The following is a 12,779-nucleotide window of genomic DNA, read 5'->3' as shown; positions in this document are numbered from 1 at the left end:
AGCCTCATGCAAACATTTTTAGCATGGCGGTGGTGGTGCTGTGAAGAACATTATGACCACCATGTCTACCATTCTGACTGTTCAGAGTGCAGAAACAAATGCATAATTTGTTGTATGCATTAAGAATTTTAAATGTAAGAATGAAGCTACATTGCATTAACATGATGAGTACATATGTCTACAGGGGTCTTAGATATAAAATAATCTATTTAGCTATATGTGAAAGTTTTACATTTTCAAAGTTTTGGACTGCCAGACTTTAAATGCATATTGCATAATGCACTGTGAAATGCACATTTCAGATGCCATGTTTGTGACACTCTGTATTTGCTAACATGCTAAGACTATGGCCCCTACGAGTCTGCGCTTAGAGGATTTCACAATGAGGTCATCCATTTCTGGTCAGACTTCTGTTTTTCACTTATATGGCAACTCCAGACCAACCTATCAAACTCTTCCTATGCATGACAGCCTTTTGAATGCTCAATCAAAATTACAGTCTTCTTTTAGTTTCCTGTCACAGTGAAAAAAAAGTATGTGCACTGACAGGAAAACCACAATCTTGACAACCTGAAGTCAAAGAGCTGTGTCGCACACTGCAGAGGTGGTGACTGGACTGATAGAGCAGTTAGATGGAACAAAATGGCTCGCCTCAAAGCTCTCCTCATCACAGGTAAAATAATTATTTAGTTAATATGTCTCTGCAGTAGTTTGTTGACTAAAATGTCCTACAGAAAGTGTGAAAAGGTAAATTCCGATAAATGTTCAAAAAGGAATTAATAGACAAAAGCAAGGACTGGGTGACCTGTTAGGTATGGCTACTCTAGATTTTGTTTAAAGGAACTGCAAGGATAACCCACACGAAAGTGTCATTGTTCCATATTATCATGTTTTAGTCCATGTTTTGTGTTCTTTACTTAAAATCAACAGCCATTGCTAAGATGCATGCAGAGGGCAATGAGGTTTTATGGCTCACAGCTTGCTGAGAGAAAAGGTGTGAAGAACAATGGGGTTCAAGACATAAGAAGCTTGAAATTACTCTTATGTCCCATAGCTTGCAATTGTAATCTTTAATTAATTAATTTATTTTTATATCAAGTAGAGTTTTTTTTAGATTGTGTATTTCAACATGATTGCAAATTATACAGTAGCAGTCCCTAAAGTGCACAACCAAATGCAAGGTGCAAGGTTAGACCGCTTACTAGGTCCTGTAATGTAGGGATTCAAATGGATAATTCTTTGTGCTTCTGTTTCTTCTTTTTTGTAGTCATTAAAGTTCTTTTCTGTTTGATGCAAGAGTCAAAGACTGAAGGTAAGACTTCACTTTAGAGGATGTGAATGCATACAAGAAATGATTAAGCTGTGAACACGGTCAGTCATTTCTGAAGGAGATTGCAACCATGCACTGTGAATGAATATGTACAGTATTTTTGCACAGATGCTTGGTTTACCCAGTGCCTATAAGACACTGAGTTCTTGCACAGATGCTTGGTTTACTCAGTGCATATAAGACACTAAGTTTTTGTGAGAAGACACACATTTCTGTAGATATTATCAAATTACCCTCCTTTGCTCACTCATTTGAAATCATTATCAGAAATGAATTTGAAAGTGTGCTTTCCTTATTGTCACAGCTTTATAAATGAGTCATTCACTGAAAAATGTGAAAGTTCAACCCTTTTGTACAGCTTGGGCACATGTTTCTCGTTGACTTTATGCCTAGTCCTATTTCTATATTATTATTGTGCAGTGCTTAATTTGTACATCAAGAGGTACTAGCACTGAGAAGGTGCTGCTCTGGCAGGTTGGATTAGGAGCGAGAAAAAAAAGTTATGTAGCGTATAAACAAAGAAATCCTAATGCTCCTCAAGATGCGGAAACACCAGTCATGTTTTTCGACCAAACAGTTTATTGTTGCTTTTTAAAAATAGATGGGTCTAGCCTAATCTGATGTGACAACGAGCCATTAGACCCTTGCACAGAATTAATTTCAGTTATTTTTCGATTACCAAATATTTAGACAAAAAAATGCAAGCATACAAGGCATCCTAGAGCATGTATGGTGCTTGAATTCCGCAATTTGAACTGATGATCACCATAACGCAACTGTTAAGACTATCATCAACACAGCAGAAAACAAATGTAAGTTTAAGTGACCTTTTGTTTACTTAAAATAATAATAGTATATCATTATAACTTAGATTTATAGGGCGCCTTTCAAGATACCCAAGGTTGCTTAACAAAAACAAAAAGGAGGGGTAGATTCTTCACATGTTCCAGACATACACAGCAATCGAAATTACGTTTCCCTCCATCCCACGGTGAAGACAAAGACATGTAGTTAAAAACTAGACTAGAATTAAAAACAAGACATAGCTAAAAACATTAAGACATATCACACCAATAAATAGACATTTAAATTAAAGTTTGCAAGTGACATGGCAGTGCAAAGACAGTTCGGTCATAGCAGCATCAGTGTAAACATTTTTTTTCTGAAGTGTGCAAATGGCATGATAGTGCAAAGACAGTCATTTTGGGGGTGGGGGGGGGGTGTTGAGGTCATCTTCTTGATGGCCTGGTGACTGAGGGGAGAGAGTTCAACATCCTAACAGCCTGGTGGATGAAGCTGTTGCTGAGTCTGGTGGTGCGGGAGTGGAGGCTCCTGTACCTCTTCCCAGATGGCAGGAGGCTGAACAAACTGTGGGCTGGATGACTTGTATCGCTCACAATTGTGGTTGCTTTGCGGATGAGGCCGGTGGTGTATATGTCTTTCAGGGAGGGGAGTGGGGCCCCAATGATCCTTCTGGCTGTGTTTACTATGCGCTGCAGAGCTCATTATCTCTCTTTTGCAATAAAAAATCTGATTTAAAATGCATCAGACATAGCAAACAAACATTGTATGTAAAACCTCGGTGAGAGATGAGTGAACATTAAATATTTGAGAAAATGTATTTAGCAGATTTTTAGAATGATTAAAGAGGTGGTGGAGCCAATATAATAAGTGCCAGTCCAAATCACTCTAGCTTGCTATGGCACAAATTAGCTAGGTATTGCAGAGTTTGACCTGTTGAAGACACTCTGGCAACTAAGAGATTGATGTCAACATGGTGCACTTGGTCTTGCCTGCAAATTGCAGTATACAGTCGTAAACCTGAACTTCCACGTCAATCTACAGTGCCGCTTACTGACGAAAGTTCCACTTTTCATGCAGTGTGGTGATAGGTTACTTAAAAGACTGTTACAGGTGTGTTATAACATAATATTGTAAGAAAACAAGTTTTATTGCAAAGCTAATGCAGATAGCAGATACAGACAGAGAGAGAGAGAGAGAGAGAGAGCTCTACCATGGGGCAGTAATGCAAGGCTATTGTGTTCTGTGGAGATTAATATTTCTGTGCCGCATGCATAAAAAATCATACATGAGTCAAACTGTCAATACGATTTTTATAGCATTTTGCATATGCTTTTGTTTTAGCCACACATGTAACACTGATGCATGCAAAGCTATGGAATCTGAACATGCTAATAAACCTGGTCTATAATGACACATGACACAGTCATTAGTGTCAGTGACTGCTTATTCTGCAAACCATTACCTAATGCAGTGGTTCTTAAACTGGGGGTCGCCAAAAGTTTTGAAGGGGGCGCAAAATGATTTGCAGTCTGGATTAAAGACATTTTTCTAAATGTTTTTAGTCAAAGGCTGCCATTAATGCGTTTGGTCTTTACACAACCTACCTATGAGAGGAGACATTTTCTGCATTTGCTTACAATGCCCATCTCGCAACATTTCAAAACCAAATTCTGCCGATTAGAGAGAAGGGGGTCGCAAGACTTGGCCCATGTTTTTTGGAGGGTCGCCAGACAAAAAGTTTAAGAACCACTGACCTAATGTAATCTGCATTTCAGCAAGATTTCCAACAATTGCCCAGCATAAGAATTATGTAAAATATCACAATGTAGAAACTGAACACACACTAACACTTCTTTTTTAAAACATGTGACTTCCTCTTAAGTGTTATATTGTTTCTTTTATTTGTTCAAGGAAATATTCCAAAACCCAAAATAACACAAACTCCTGCTGTAAATGTGATATATACAACTGAGAAAATGACACTTGAGTGCAGTGTCCAAGGGGACTCTTCAGGACTTGAGTACATCTGGCAGAAAGGAGATGAGCGTCTCCCCGACTCCCCCACCTACATTATTCCGTCTGCTGACCAGTCACATAGTGGAGACTACCGGTGCAAAGTAAAGAAAGGCAACAATACTTCAGATCTCAGTGATACACTGTCCTTATCAGTTGCTGGTAAGGACGCTAAATTATGTGCAAACATACAGATATTACATTCCTGCATACAGTATATAATCTTCATTTAACATCAACTTCATTTATTCTCAACATTTGTTTTTGTGATTCTGCACATGATATTACCATGATCTGTCTCTTTGACTTATTTTTCTTCTTTTTTTACTACCAGATGGCAGACCGAAACCCCAGTTGACAAAGGAACCTGCGTCTGTCAGTGTGTTCTACACAAAAGACAGTGTCACCCTTAAGTGCAGTATTACAGAAGATTCAGAGGGATGGACCTATTTGTGGTATAAAGGCCAAGACAAAAAACACATTCCCAACTCTGGGTCTAAGAGCCAGCACACCCTTTCCTCTGTGGTACCAGCTGATGGTGGACCATACTGGTGTCAAGTCGAGAGAGCCGGATTCAAATCTGATCATAGTGATTCTTTGCCATTAGTGATCAAGGGTAACTAATTTCTTGCTTATAACTTTGATCATATGTGTTTGATTCATCTTTTTCCATCTTTGTTCATGGATACCTCCACTTCACATAATATGTCACCCATTCTAAAATTCATCTATTTTTCTCTCCTTTAGAGTTGCCTCAAACAACACTGGTCATGCAGACCAAATGGACCAAAGTCTTCCCCACTGAGGTCGTCAAAATGGAGTGTGACATTCAGCCTCCTTCTCCAGACTGGATTTGTAAATATTACAAAAATGGCCAGGTGTATCAAACCAGTGACTGCATGCTTAATCTTCAGTTTGCAAACACTGGTGACTCTGGAGACTACAAATGCATTGGAACCCTCCGCTCTTTGCAAACCCAACCCAGCAACCCCATTGGAGTTCATGTTTATGGTAATTCACATTTTTTTCCTCAGTTCAATCAGCAGTATGGTTATAACATTAATCTTGCAGTTTTAAGTGAGTGCAACATTTGTCTTCATGGATATACACATTAGATTACTGTGATCTGTCTTTTTGACCAAATGCTTGTTTTTTAACTACTAGGGGGCAGACCGAAACCCCAATTGACACAGGAACCTGCGTCTGTCAGTGTGTTCTATACAAATGAAAGTGTCACCCTTAAGTGCAATATCACAGAAGATTCAGAGGGATGGACCTATCTGTGGTATAAAGGCCAAGACAAAAAACACATTCTCAACACTGGGTCTAAGAGCCAGCTCACCCTTTCCTCTGTGGCACCAGCTGATGGTGGATCATACTGGTGTCAAGCCGAGAGATCCGGATTCAAATCTGAACATAGTGATTTTTTGTCATTAGTGATCAAGGGTAAATCATTTCTTGCTTATAAATTTGATCATATGCGTTTGATTCATCTTTGTTCCTTCTTTGTTCATGAATGATACCTTCACTTCACTTATGTCACCCTCTCTAAAATTTCCATCTGATGTTTTATTCCTCCACCTCTTCACTCCTCTAGATTTTCCTCAAACAAAACTGGTCATGCAGACCAAATGGACCAAATTCTTCCCCTCTGAGGTTGTGAACATGAAATGTGACATTATGCCTCCTTCTCCAGACTGGATTTGTAAGTATTACAGAGATGACCAGGATTTACAAACCAGTGACTGCATGCTTAACCTTCAGTCTGTAAACACTGGAGACTCTGGAGTCTACAAATGCATTGGAACCCTCCGCTCTTTGGAAACCCAACACAGCAACCCCATAAAAGTTCACGTTTATGGTAATTACCTTTTTATTTAATTTAGTTTATAAGCATTTTTTATCTATTCAATCAGTAATACAAAAACGTTTGCTGAAATGTTCATGTGCAAAATCTATTTCTGTTGATCTCAGGCCATCCGCCAACGCTCTTGTTGTCAGTGGATCCCACTGAGCCACCAATTTACACAAAAGAAAATGTCACACTAACTTGCGGTGTTACGGAGGAGCAAGAAGGATGGACATATATGTGGTATAAAGGCAGTGACCAAAAAACTCCAGTCTCCAGTGAGAGAGTGTTTACAATACCATCTGTTCAACGATCTCATAATGGAGAATACAAGTGTCAGGTTAAAAGAGAGAATTTCTCCTCTGGATACAGTGACTCACATGGATTGACAATTGAAGGTAAATAGAAATAGATTCTTTTTACTTTTGGGAATGGTTGAATAGAGATCATCAATGCCCCATTAAACAGTTCTATCTTTCCTTTGTGTCTTATGCAGAGCCACCTGTACCAACATTGGAGCGGCTGTCTAATTGGGCTAAAGTTTTCCCCACTGAGAAAGTGAGCATGAAGTGCAATGGTATTCCAACTTCACCAGGATGGACTTTTAAATGGTACAGAACACAACATCTGCTCCGTGGTAAAAATAAAAATACCGATACACTTTTAATGGACTCTGTTGTGCTTGAAGACACTGGAGAATACACTTGCCAAGGAGTCCATAAACGACAATTGGAAACTGTAGTCAGTAACAGTATTTCCATCCATGTTTATGGTAAATATCTATTTCAGTTTCATTTTACACTTACCATGAGTCCACACCTGTAGAAACTGTACTCAGTAACAATAGCATTCACATTCACTGTAAATGATTATTTGCATTTCATTTGAATACCAGATTATATTTCCCCTACCAGTGTATATTTTCCCCTTGTAGAGTAATTCAGAAGTTATTACTGCATATCAGCACATGGTAGCATGCTGATGCTGCAGTCCATATTAATTATATGTAACGAAAATGCCTGGAAAATATTTGATTAAATACTGTTTATCTTCTATGTTTTGTCAGACAATAAGGCTGTGCCTACCTTGAGTCAACAACAAAATGACACCTCAGTTTATGTGGAAGAACAAGTGACCTTCATGTGTGAAGTGAAGATTGATTCTACAGACTGGGAATATCAGTGGTTCCAAAATAGTCCTCAAGAGAAAATCCGAGACGTTGACCCAAGAAATGCGACTTACACGATCCAATCTGCTTCTGTGAAAGATCATGGTTCATTTTGGTGTAAAACTAAGAGAGGGGCGTATGTGTCAGAACTTAGCACAACTATAGAAATAAAGATTTTAGGTAAGTCTGTATACAATGCTATCAGTTCAATAACCCAACAGTTTACTTAATTTGGAAAGGTTTCAACAAGGCGTCTTTGGAAGAGTATTAATCATATTGTCATTTCATGTGCCTTCCGTATAGCTCGTCCTACAACGGTGGTGAACCTGGAGACTGGGTGGGCAGACATCCTCTCTGTGGACAGCTTGACATTATTGTGTGAGGTAGATAATACAAGCGTCACATGGAACTACACATGGTACAAAGAAGACGAGGAGATGGCAAATGAGACACAAAAAGCTCTTCATATCAAAGCCACCAAGGAAAACTACCGGAGTAAATATAGCTGCAGAGGGATCCGATCCGACCGCCCAACATATTCCATGCGCAGTGAAGCTTTTATAGCAAACAACATTGGTGAGTGTAAGATGGCCATTTCTTCTCTTGATGGAGATGACCATCTCTTATACCATACCAAGCTTGTGGATGTTTTTACATTTATGCTGTTGTTTATTTGCCTTCACAGTTCTCAAAAGGCAAATCCTTCTGGCCATTTCGGGTTGCTTGGTTGTTGGCATAGTCCTCATTGTTCTGGGCTGTATATATTTTAAATTCACCCGGAAGCCAGGTCAATATCTTCTTGTTTATGTTTTACCTCATCAAAGAACAAAGTAGTAAACTATAAACATTTAAATGTTTGATCACTCTCACCGACTATACTTACTGTTACAGAAGAAGAAAGCAAACCTGAACCAGACCTGTTTTTTACCTTTGCTGAACTTAAGAAGCGTAAGTGCTGAAAGCATTTCTCATATTCATTGATATTGTCATATCTAAAGGATAATGATTCTGCATAGGCTATATGTACACTGTACAGCATATACTGTTCATCATCTGAAAATTAACAAGGTTTACCTGACATTTTTGCATGAGTAATGAAATATGACACCAAATAATATAATTTGGTGTAAAACCAATATTGTCTTTTAAATAAGTCTTTAAAAAATACATTTCACTGAATGGTGTTATTTGATCCAAAATTGCCTTTAGCTTTTTAAAAAAATGTCAAAAGTGCAGTTGGATCTTGTTTATTCTTGGTTGACAACAGGCGTGTCAGTGTCTCTTTGTGTGTTGTTTCATCAATTTTCCATTAGGTGCAGATATAGGTTCGGAAACAGAATTGTGCCTAGCGGAAACAGTTGATAATAAACCTCTAACAGCAGGTAAGATTCTTTCTGAAAGTTCAGTAGAACTACCTGTATTCATTCTACACTTTACTACACAACTACATTAAGCCTAATCTTGAAAATTCAGCAAGATTGGCACCAAATGTGATATCGGTTTCTGATCATGTCAGTGACCATACAAGGGAACCTTTTGTTTTGCCTTTAGAAAAAACTGAAGATCCTCCAGTTCTTTCTGATGAGTTGCTGAAAGAAGGTGAGTTTGCAGTTTGTCTTGAAGTGATATTATGAAGGATTTTACCATTTTAAATGCCTTTTGTAACTTGTGACAGGCACAGTTTGTGATTTTGATTTAATACTTTCATTCAGCGAATTGCATGTCTCAGTCTTATTGCTGTCTGTTCAGTGTTTGCACTCAGGTCTGGATATGTATAGGAAACAAGGACAACCATTGTATACAATGTCACTCCATCAAAACATTTTAATAATAATTAAATAAAAAAAACTGATTGGAGCCGCACTGGCAAATTCAGGAACTTCAATCAAAACGTAGACTCAAATCGCAAACTTAAAAAACAACAAGTTGGTTTTGGTCTTTGAGTGCACACCTCTGCATTTTCTACATTATCTACTGTATATCACTTTAACAAAATGTGTTTTCCTCAAACTAGCAAAAGAAAGTCAAAACAAAGAGGAAACAGATGGATTATTAAAATCATTTAAAGGTATCAGTTTAAATCATTGCATTACTTTACATTACATTACAAGTAAATGACTGTTCAGATGTTGATTAGTTTTCCTAAGTTAATTGTCTTTTATTGTCTGCCTCAAAATGGTTTAGGCTTGTGACCATACCCTACCCTGTGGATTTGTCAACATCACATCCCATATGTTGTCTAATGCTCTATGGCAAAGATATACAGGTATACTGGATGTTACCTGAAAATGACTATATTTCAATGGCAGCTCAAATACAACAGGCCTTAAATCATCAGGACTACATCTTTTCAAGGTCTTATATTCCTGCACTTAGATCTAATTTTGCTGTATTTATCTTTGAGTATTGAGTAATATGTTGTACTGATTTATTATATAACAGATTTAATACCTGTATGACATCTGTTTATTTAGGCCTATTTTTGTTAAGCTGTTGTGATTTATTTGGGCTCTAAAGCTCTGGTGCTGGTGTGTATATTTTTGGTATATTAATATAATAATATGCCAATGTATATACCATATATACAGTATGGTATAAATACTGCCTGCCATACATATCTGTGTATATTTAACAGGTGTGTCATGAAGTAAATGGTCTTCTTTTTCTTCTTTTGAGATTTGACGTATATTAAGATGTAACTTATTGGAGAAAGGGGTCATACTGCATATTTTAACAATATTAGGTTAATTAGAAAAAAAGGAATACAGATCATTTGGAGTGTGCTATCTTGTGGGCCACTCAAAATCTACTCTTGCAATCAAAATGGTAACAACATAAATCCCCTTTTTTTAGAGCCCATGGTTCTGTTTTTATGTGTTCATATACTGTACATATAGAGGTTACATCAGATGTTTTTTTGACATGTCAAATGCTGCAGCCTATATACAGTTTTAAAGAGCAGCCATAGAATGTAATACAGTGCGAGTTCTAGTTTTTAAATAGATTTTCTTTTCTTGTAAGTTTTGTGCAATCAGACATTACATCAGACATTCACAAGTGTTTTGACTTTGCTGAGCATGTCAATTCAATTTATTGTTGTTTATTTTATGGTGGACATGTTATGTTTAGTTCAAATGAAGTGTCATTTTTTTACTTAATAAACTTAAAGGCACTCTAAGCGATGTTGGGTAACGTCACTTCTGTTGACATTCAAACAAAACATAGAGCTAGCTCGCCCCTCCATCCCGTGGAACTGAAACTCTTCTGAACTGCATCTCGTCGGTGAATGGCTGGAAATGTTTGTCATGGCTTCACCAGGCCGTTTTTTGAGCCTAAGCTGTGCACAGAGACCACATTTTTTTTAACAATGTATTCGGTTGACAGGCAGCTAGCGGATTATGAGATGAATGCTGTATAAAATAAAGCTGAAACCCTTGTCAAGGCTAGCTTAGACTCTTACATTCCATATTGTAAGAAACAGGTGGCCTAAAGTTAACCGCCACAGATTGTTGCTACTGATTGGTGAACTGGGTAATACTTTTTTTGAAGTTAGCTTTACTTAATGTAATGAACACAACCTAGATGTAACCTGCACTTCACTTCATAGTTCACAAAGGGCTCTACGATACGATACAACTTTATTTGTCAGTTTGTGCTGAAATTCTTTTTGCATCCCTGGGCAGCTCATTTAAGTATAGGAGGACAGCATACAAAGGACAGAAAAATACATACATGTAGATATACATGTATGACATAAATCATCAACAGACAAACATGAAACTTAGCCACACATGACAGTATCAACAGACAAACATGAAATATAGTCACAAAAGTATCAAGCATGACAGAAGACAATATATTACAAAGAGGCTGCATCAATACATCCAAACTTTCGACATTGCATCCATGGATAAATATTGTGCTAGATCTTAATGTTGCTGGTTTAACAAAAGGATTGATTGATGTATAAAAGAGTATCTGAGCCTGTTGCGTTTGAAAGAAGGAACTCTAAAGCGCCTGTTTGAGGGCAGTAGCGGATATTCTCTGTGTGTGAGGTGTCCGTGGAAATATATCTATATCTATCTATAAAGCAAGAAGCGTCTGTGTGTCTGGATGTCTGTGTGTCTGTGGCACGCATATCTCGCTGACCGTATGTCAGACTGATTTCAAACTTGGCAGGTGTCTTGCTACGGGCATGAGTAAGTGCAGTGGCAAATTTGACTTTGTTTGAATAACAAATGCTAAATATATCGTTAAATATATATCGGTAAAAGAAGCACATTGGCTTTCGCCGCTAGCCACTTCCCCTCCCACACTGTACTGTAAGCTACCAGTGAGGATAGAAGCAGGGCTTTGGCAGAACTGGATCAGTGTACACTAGTAAAAACTTAAGCGAGTGCAAGATAACTCCGCGGATTTTGCAACAACACGCCAACATGCCAACACACACAGGTAGGCTATGCAGTGGATCTTCAAAATGACGTAAAAAATGATGTGCAATAAATGGACACTTCGAATAGCCCAGGCTGGACTGTCTTTAGACTTTGAATAAGCAAACGACAATTCCAACTGTAAGGTCCTAAATTGAAACGAGCGATAATGGTCCCAAATTAAAGACCGTCTCATAATGCCACACATGCAAAGCATAACCAGCGACAAGCAACGAGTAGCAGACCGAGTATGATGTCACTTATAGGCCACCAGAGACTGTTTTGAGTCACACCGTTGCAAATTCCATATGATGCATCATTCCACAAAATGGTTTATTTTCTCTATCGTCAAGTTATTTAATAGGCTAAGCATATAGCCTTGACTCAAAACAGCTGTTAGGATTATGTCATTTTGATTAGTCAAAAATGTCACATGCAGCCATGCTTAAATTCTGCTCACTTCACATTTATTATATTATTATGACCGCCGCTTCATATAGGTTTAGTCAGATGTTTTTTTTGTTTTTTTTTCCCCATGCCCAAATTTCCGTCAAGGATTCCCGGGACACTGAAAGACCGGGGTACACAAAACTTGGTGGGCATGTAACCCCACATGGATAGCATGGAACCGTCATTTTTCGTTTTGATCTGTAGCCCCCCCGCTGGACTGGACCCCCAAAAGGAGGGTAGGGCAGACACAGTTCTCTGTGAATATCTTGAGAACTGTAGTTCTACCAGAAAGACTCAGTAGACAGAATAGAATCAGTTGACAATTTAATTAGTAAAGGAACGGCTTGGATACAATCATGATAGAGTCCTGAATAGGTAACAGTCTGGCGTAGGCCCCGTCTCGGATCCGTCCAGCGATGAGCGGATCTCGTCTCCCGCCGATGGATGAAGGCAGGGGCGGGAGCCTACCCCCACGACGCAGGGGGACCAACTGGTGGCGGTGGCTGAAGGAAGATGATGTGGTAGGCAGACCATGCCCGATGGACGTGGACTGCTGGCAGAGGTGGCTGGAGGGGAGGTGGAGGGGAAGCAAAAGCAGTGTTAGGTGGAACATATTTAAAGAGCCCACTGAATTCCTATAGGCTAGCGCTGATTGAATGAGTGAATGATCAGATTGCAGGGCTTTCCCGAAAAGTAGGCAAAGCTATGATTGGCTCCATGTAAGCATGGGAGGTG

At 38.6% G+C, this 12,779-nt stretch overlaps 1 protein-coding gene across 2 annotated transcripts in view; it reads left to right on the top strand.

Moving 5' to 3' along the window:
• LOC125293854 (immunoglobulin superfamily member 1-like) overlaps window positions 1-10,346 on the top strand; it is a 10,920-nt gene extending 574 nt beyond the window's left edge. Inside the window, exons 2-18 of one of the 2 annotated variants that reach the window (XM_048242012.1) lie at window positions 550-673; window positions 1,268-1,312; window positions 4,046-4,309; window positions 4,482-4,763; window positions 4,895-5,158; window positions 5,312-5,593; window positions 5,745-6,008; window positions 6,122-6,394; window positions 6,493-6,768; window positions 7,063-7,344; window positions 7,468-7,740; window positions 7,850-7,951; window positions 8,056-8,112; window positions 8,484-8,546; window positions 8,716-8,763; window positions 9,179-9,232; window positions 9,349-10,346. In XM_048242012.1, coding sequence (XP_048097969.1) covers window positions 643-673; window positions 1,268-1,312; window positions 4,046-4,309; window positions 4,482-4,763; window positions 4,895-5,158; window positions 5,312-5,593; window positions 5,745-6,008; window positions 6,122-6,394; window positions 6,493-6,768; window positions 7,063-7,344; window positions 7,468-7,740; window positions 7,850-7,951; window positions 8,056-8,112; window positions 8,484-8,546; window positions 8,716-8,763; window positions 9,179-9,232; window positions 9,349-9,356 — 2,868 coding nt within the window. In that variant the 5' untranslated portion in view covers window positions 550-642 and the 3' untranslated portion in view covers window positions 9,357-10,346. Of the gene's footprint in view, window positions 1-549; window positions 674-1,267; window positions 1,313-4,045; window positions 4,310-4,481; window positions 4,764-4,894; window positions 5,159-5,311; window positions 5,594-5,744; window positions 6,009-6,121; window positions 6,395-6,492; window positions 6,769-7,062; window positions 7,345-7,467; window positions 7,741-7,849; window positions 7,952-8,055; window positions 8,113-8,477; window positions 8,547-8,715; window positions 8,764-9,178; window positions 9,233-9,348 lie in introns of both variants that reach the window. The other variant, XM_048242011.1, reaches the window with a different exon arrangement.
• The last annotated feature ends 2,433 nt before the right edge of the window (window positions 10,347-12,779 follow it).

Source organism: Alosa alosa, chromosome 4, assembly GCF_017589495.1.
Source record: "Alosa alosa isolate M-15738 ecotype Scorff River chromosome 4, AALO_Geno_1.1, whole genome shotgun sequence".
Lineage (NCBI taxonomy): Eukaryota > Metazoa > Chordata > Actinopteri > Clupeiformes > Clupeidae > Alosa > Alosa alosa.
The sequence above is the reverse complement of the archived record's forward strand: the minus strand, read 5'-3'. Positions and strand labels throughout refer to the sequence as shown.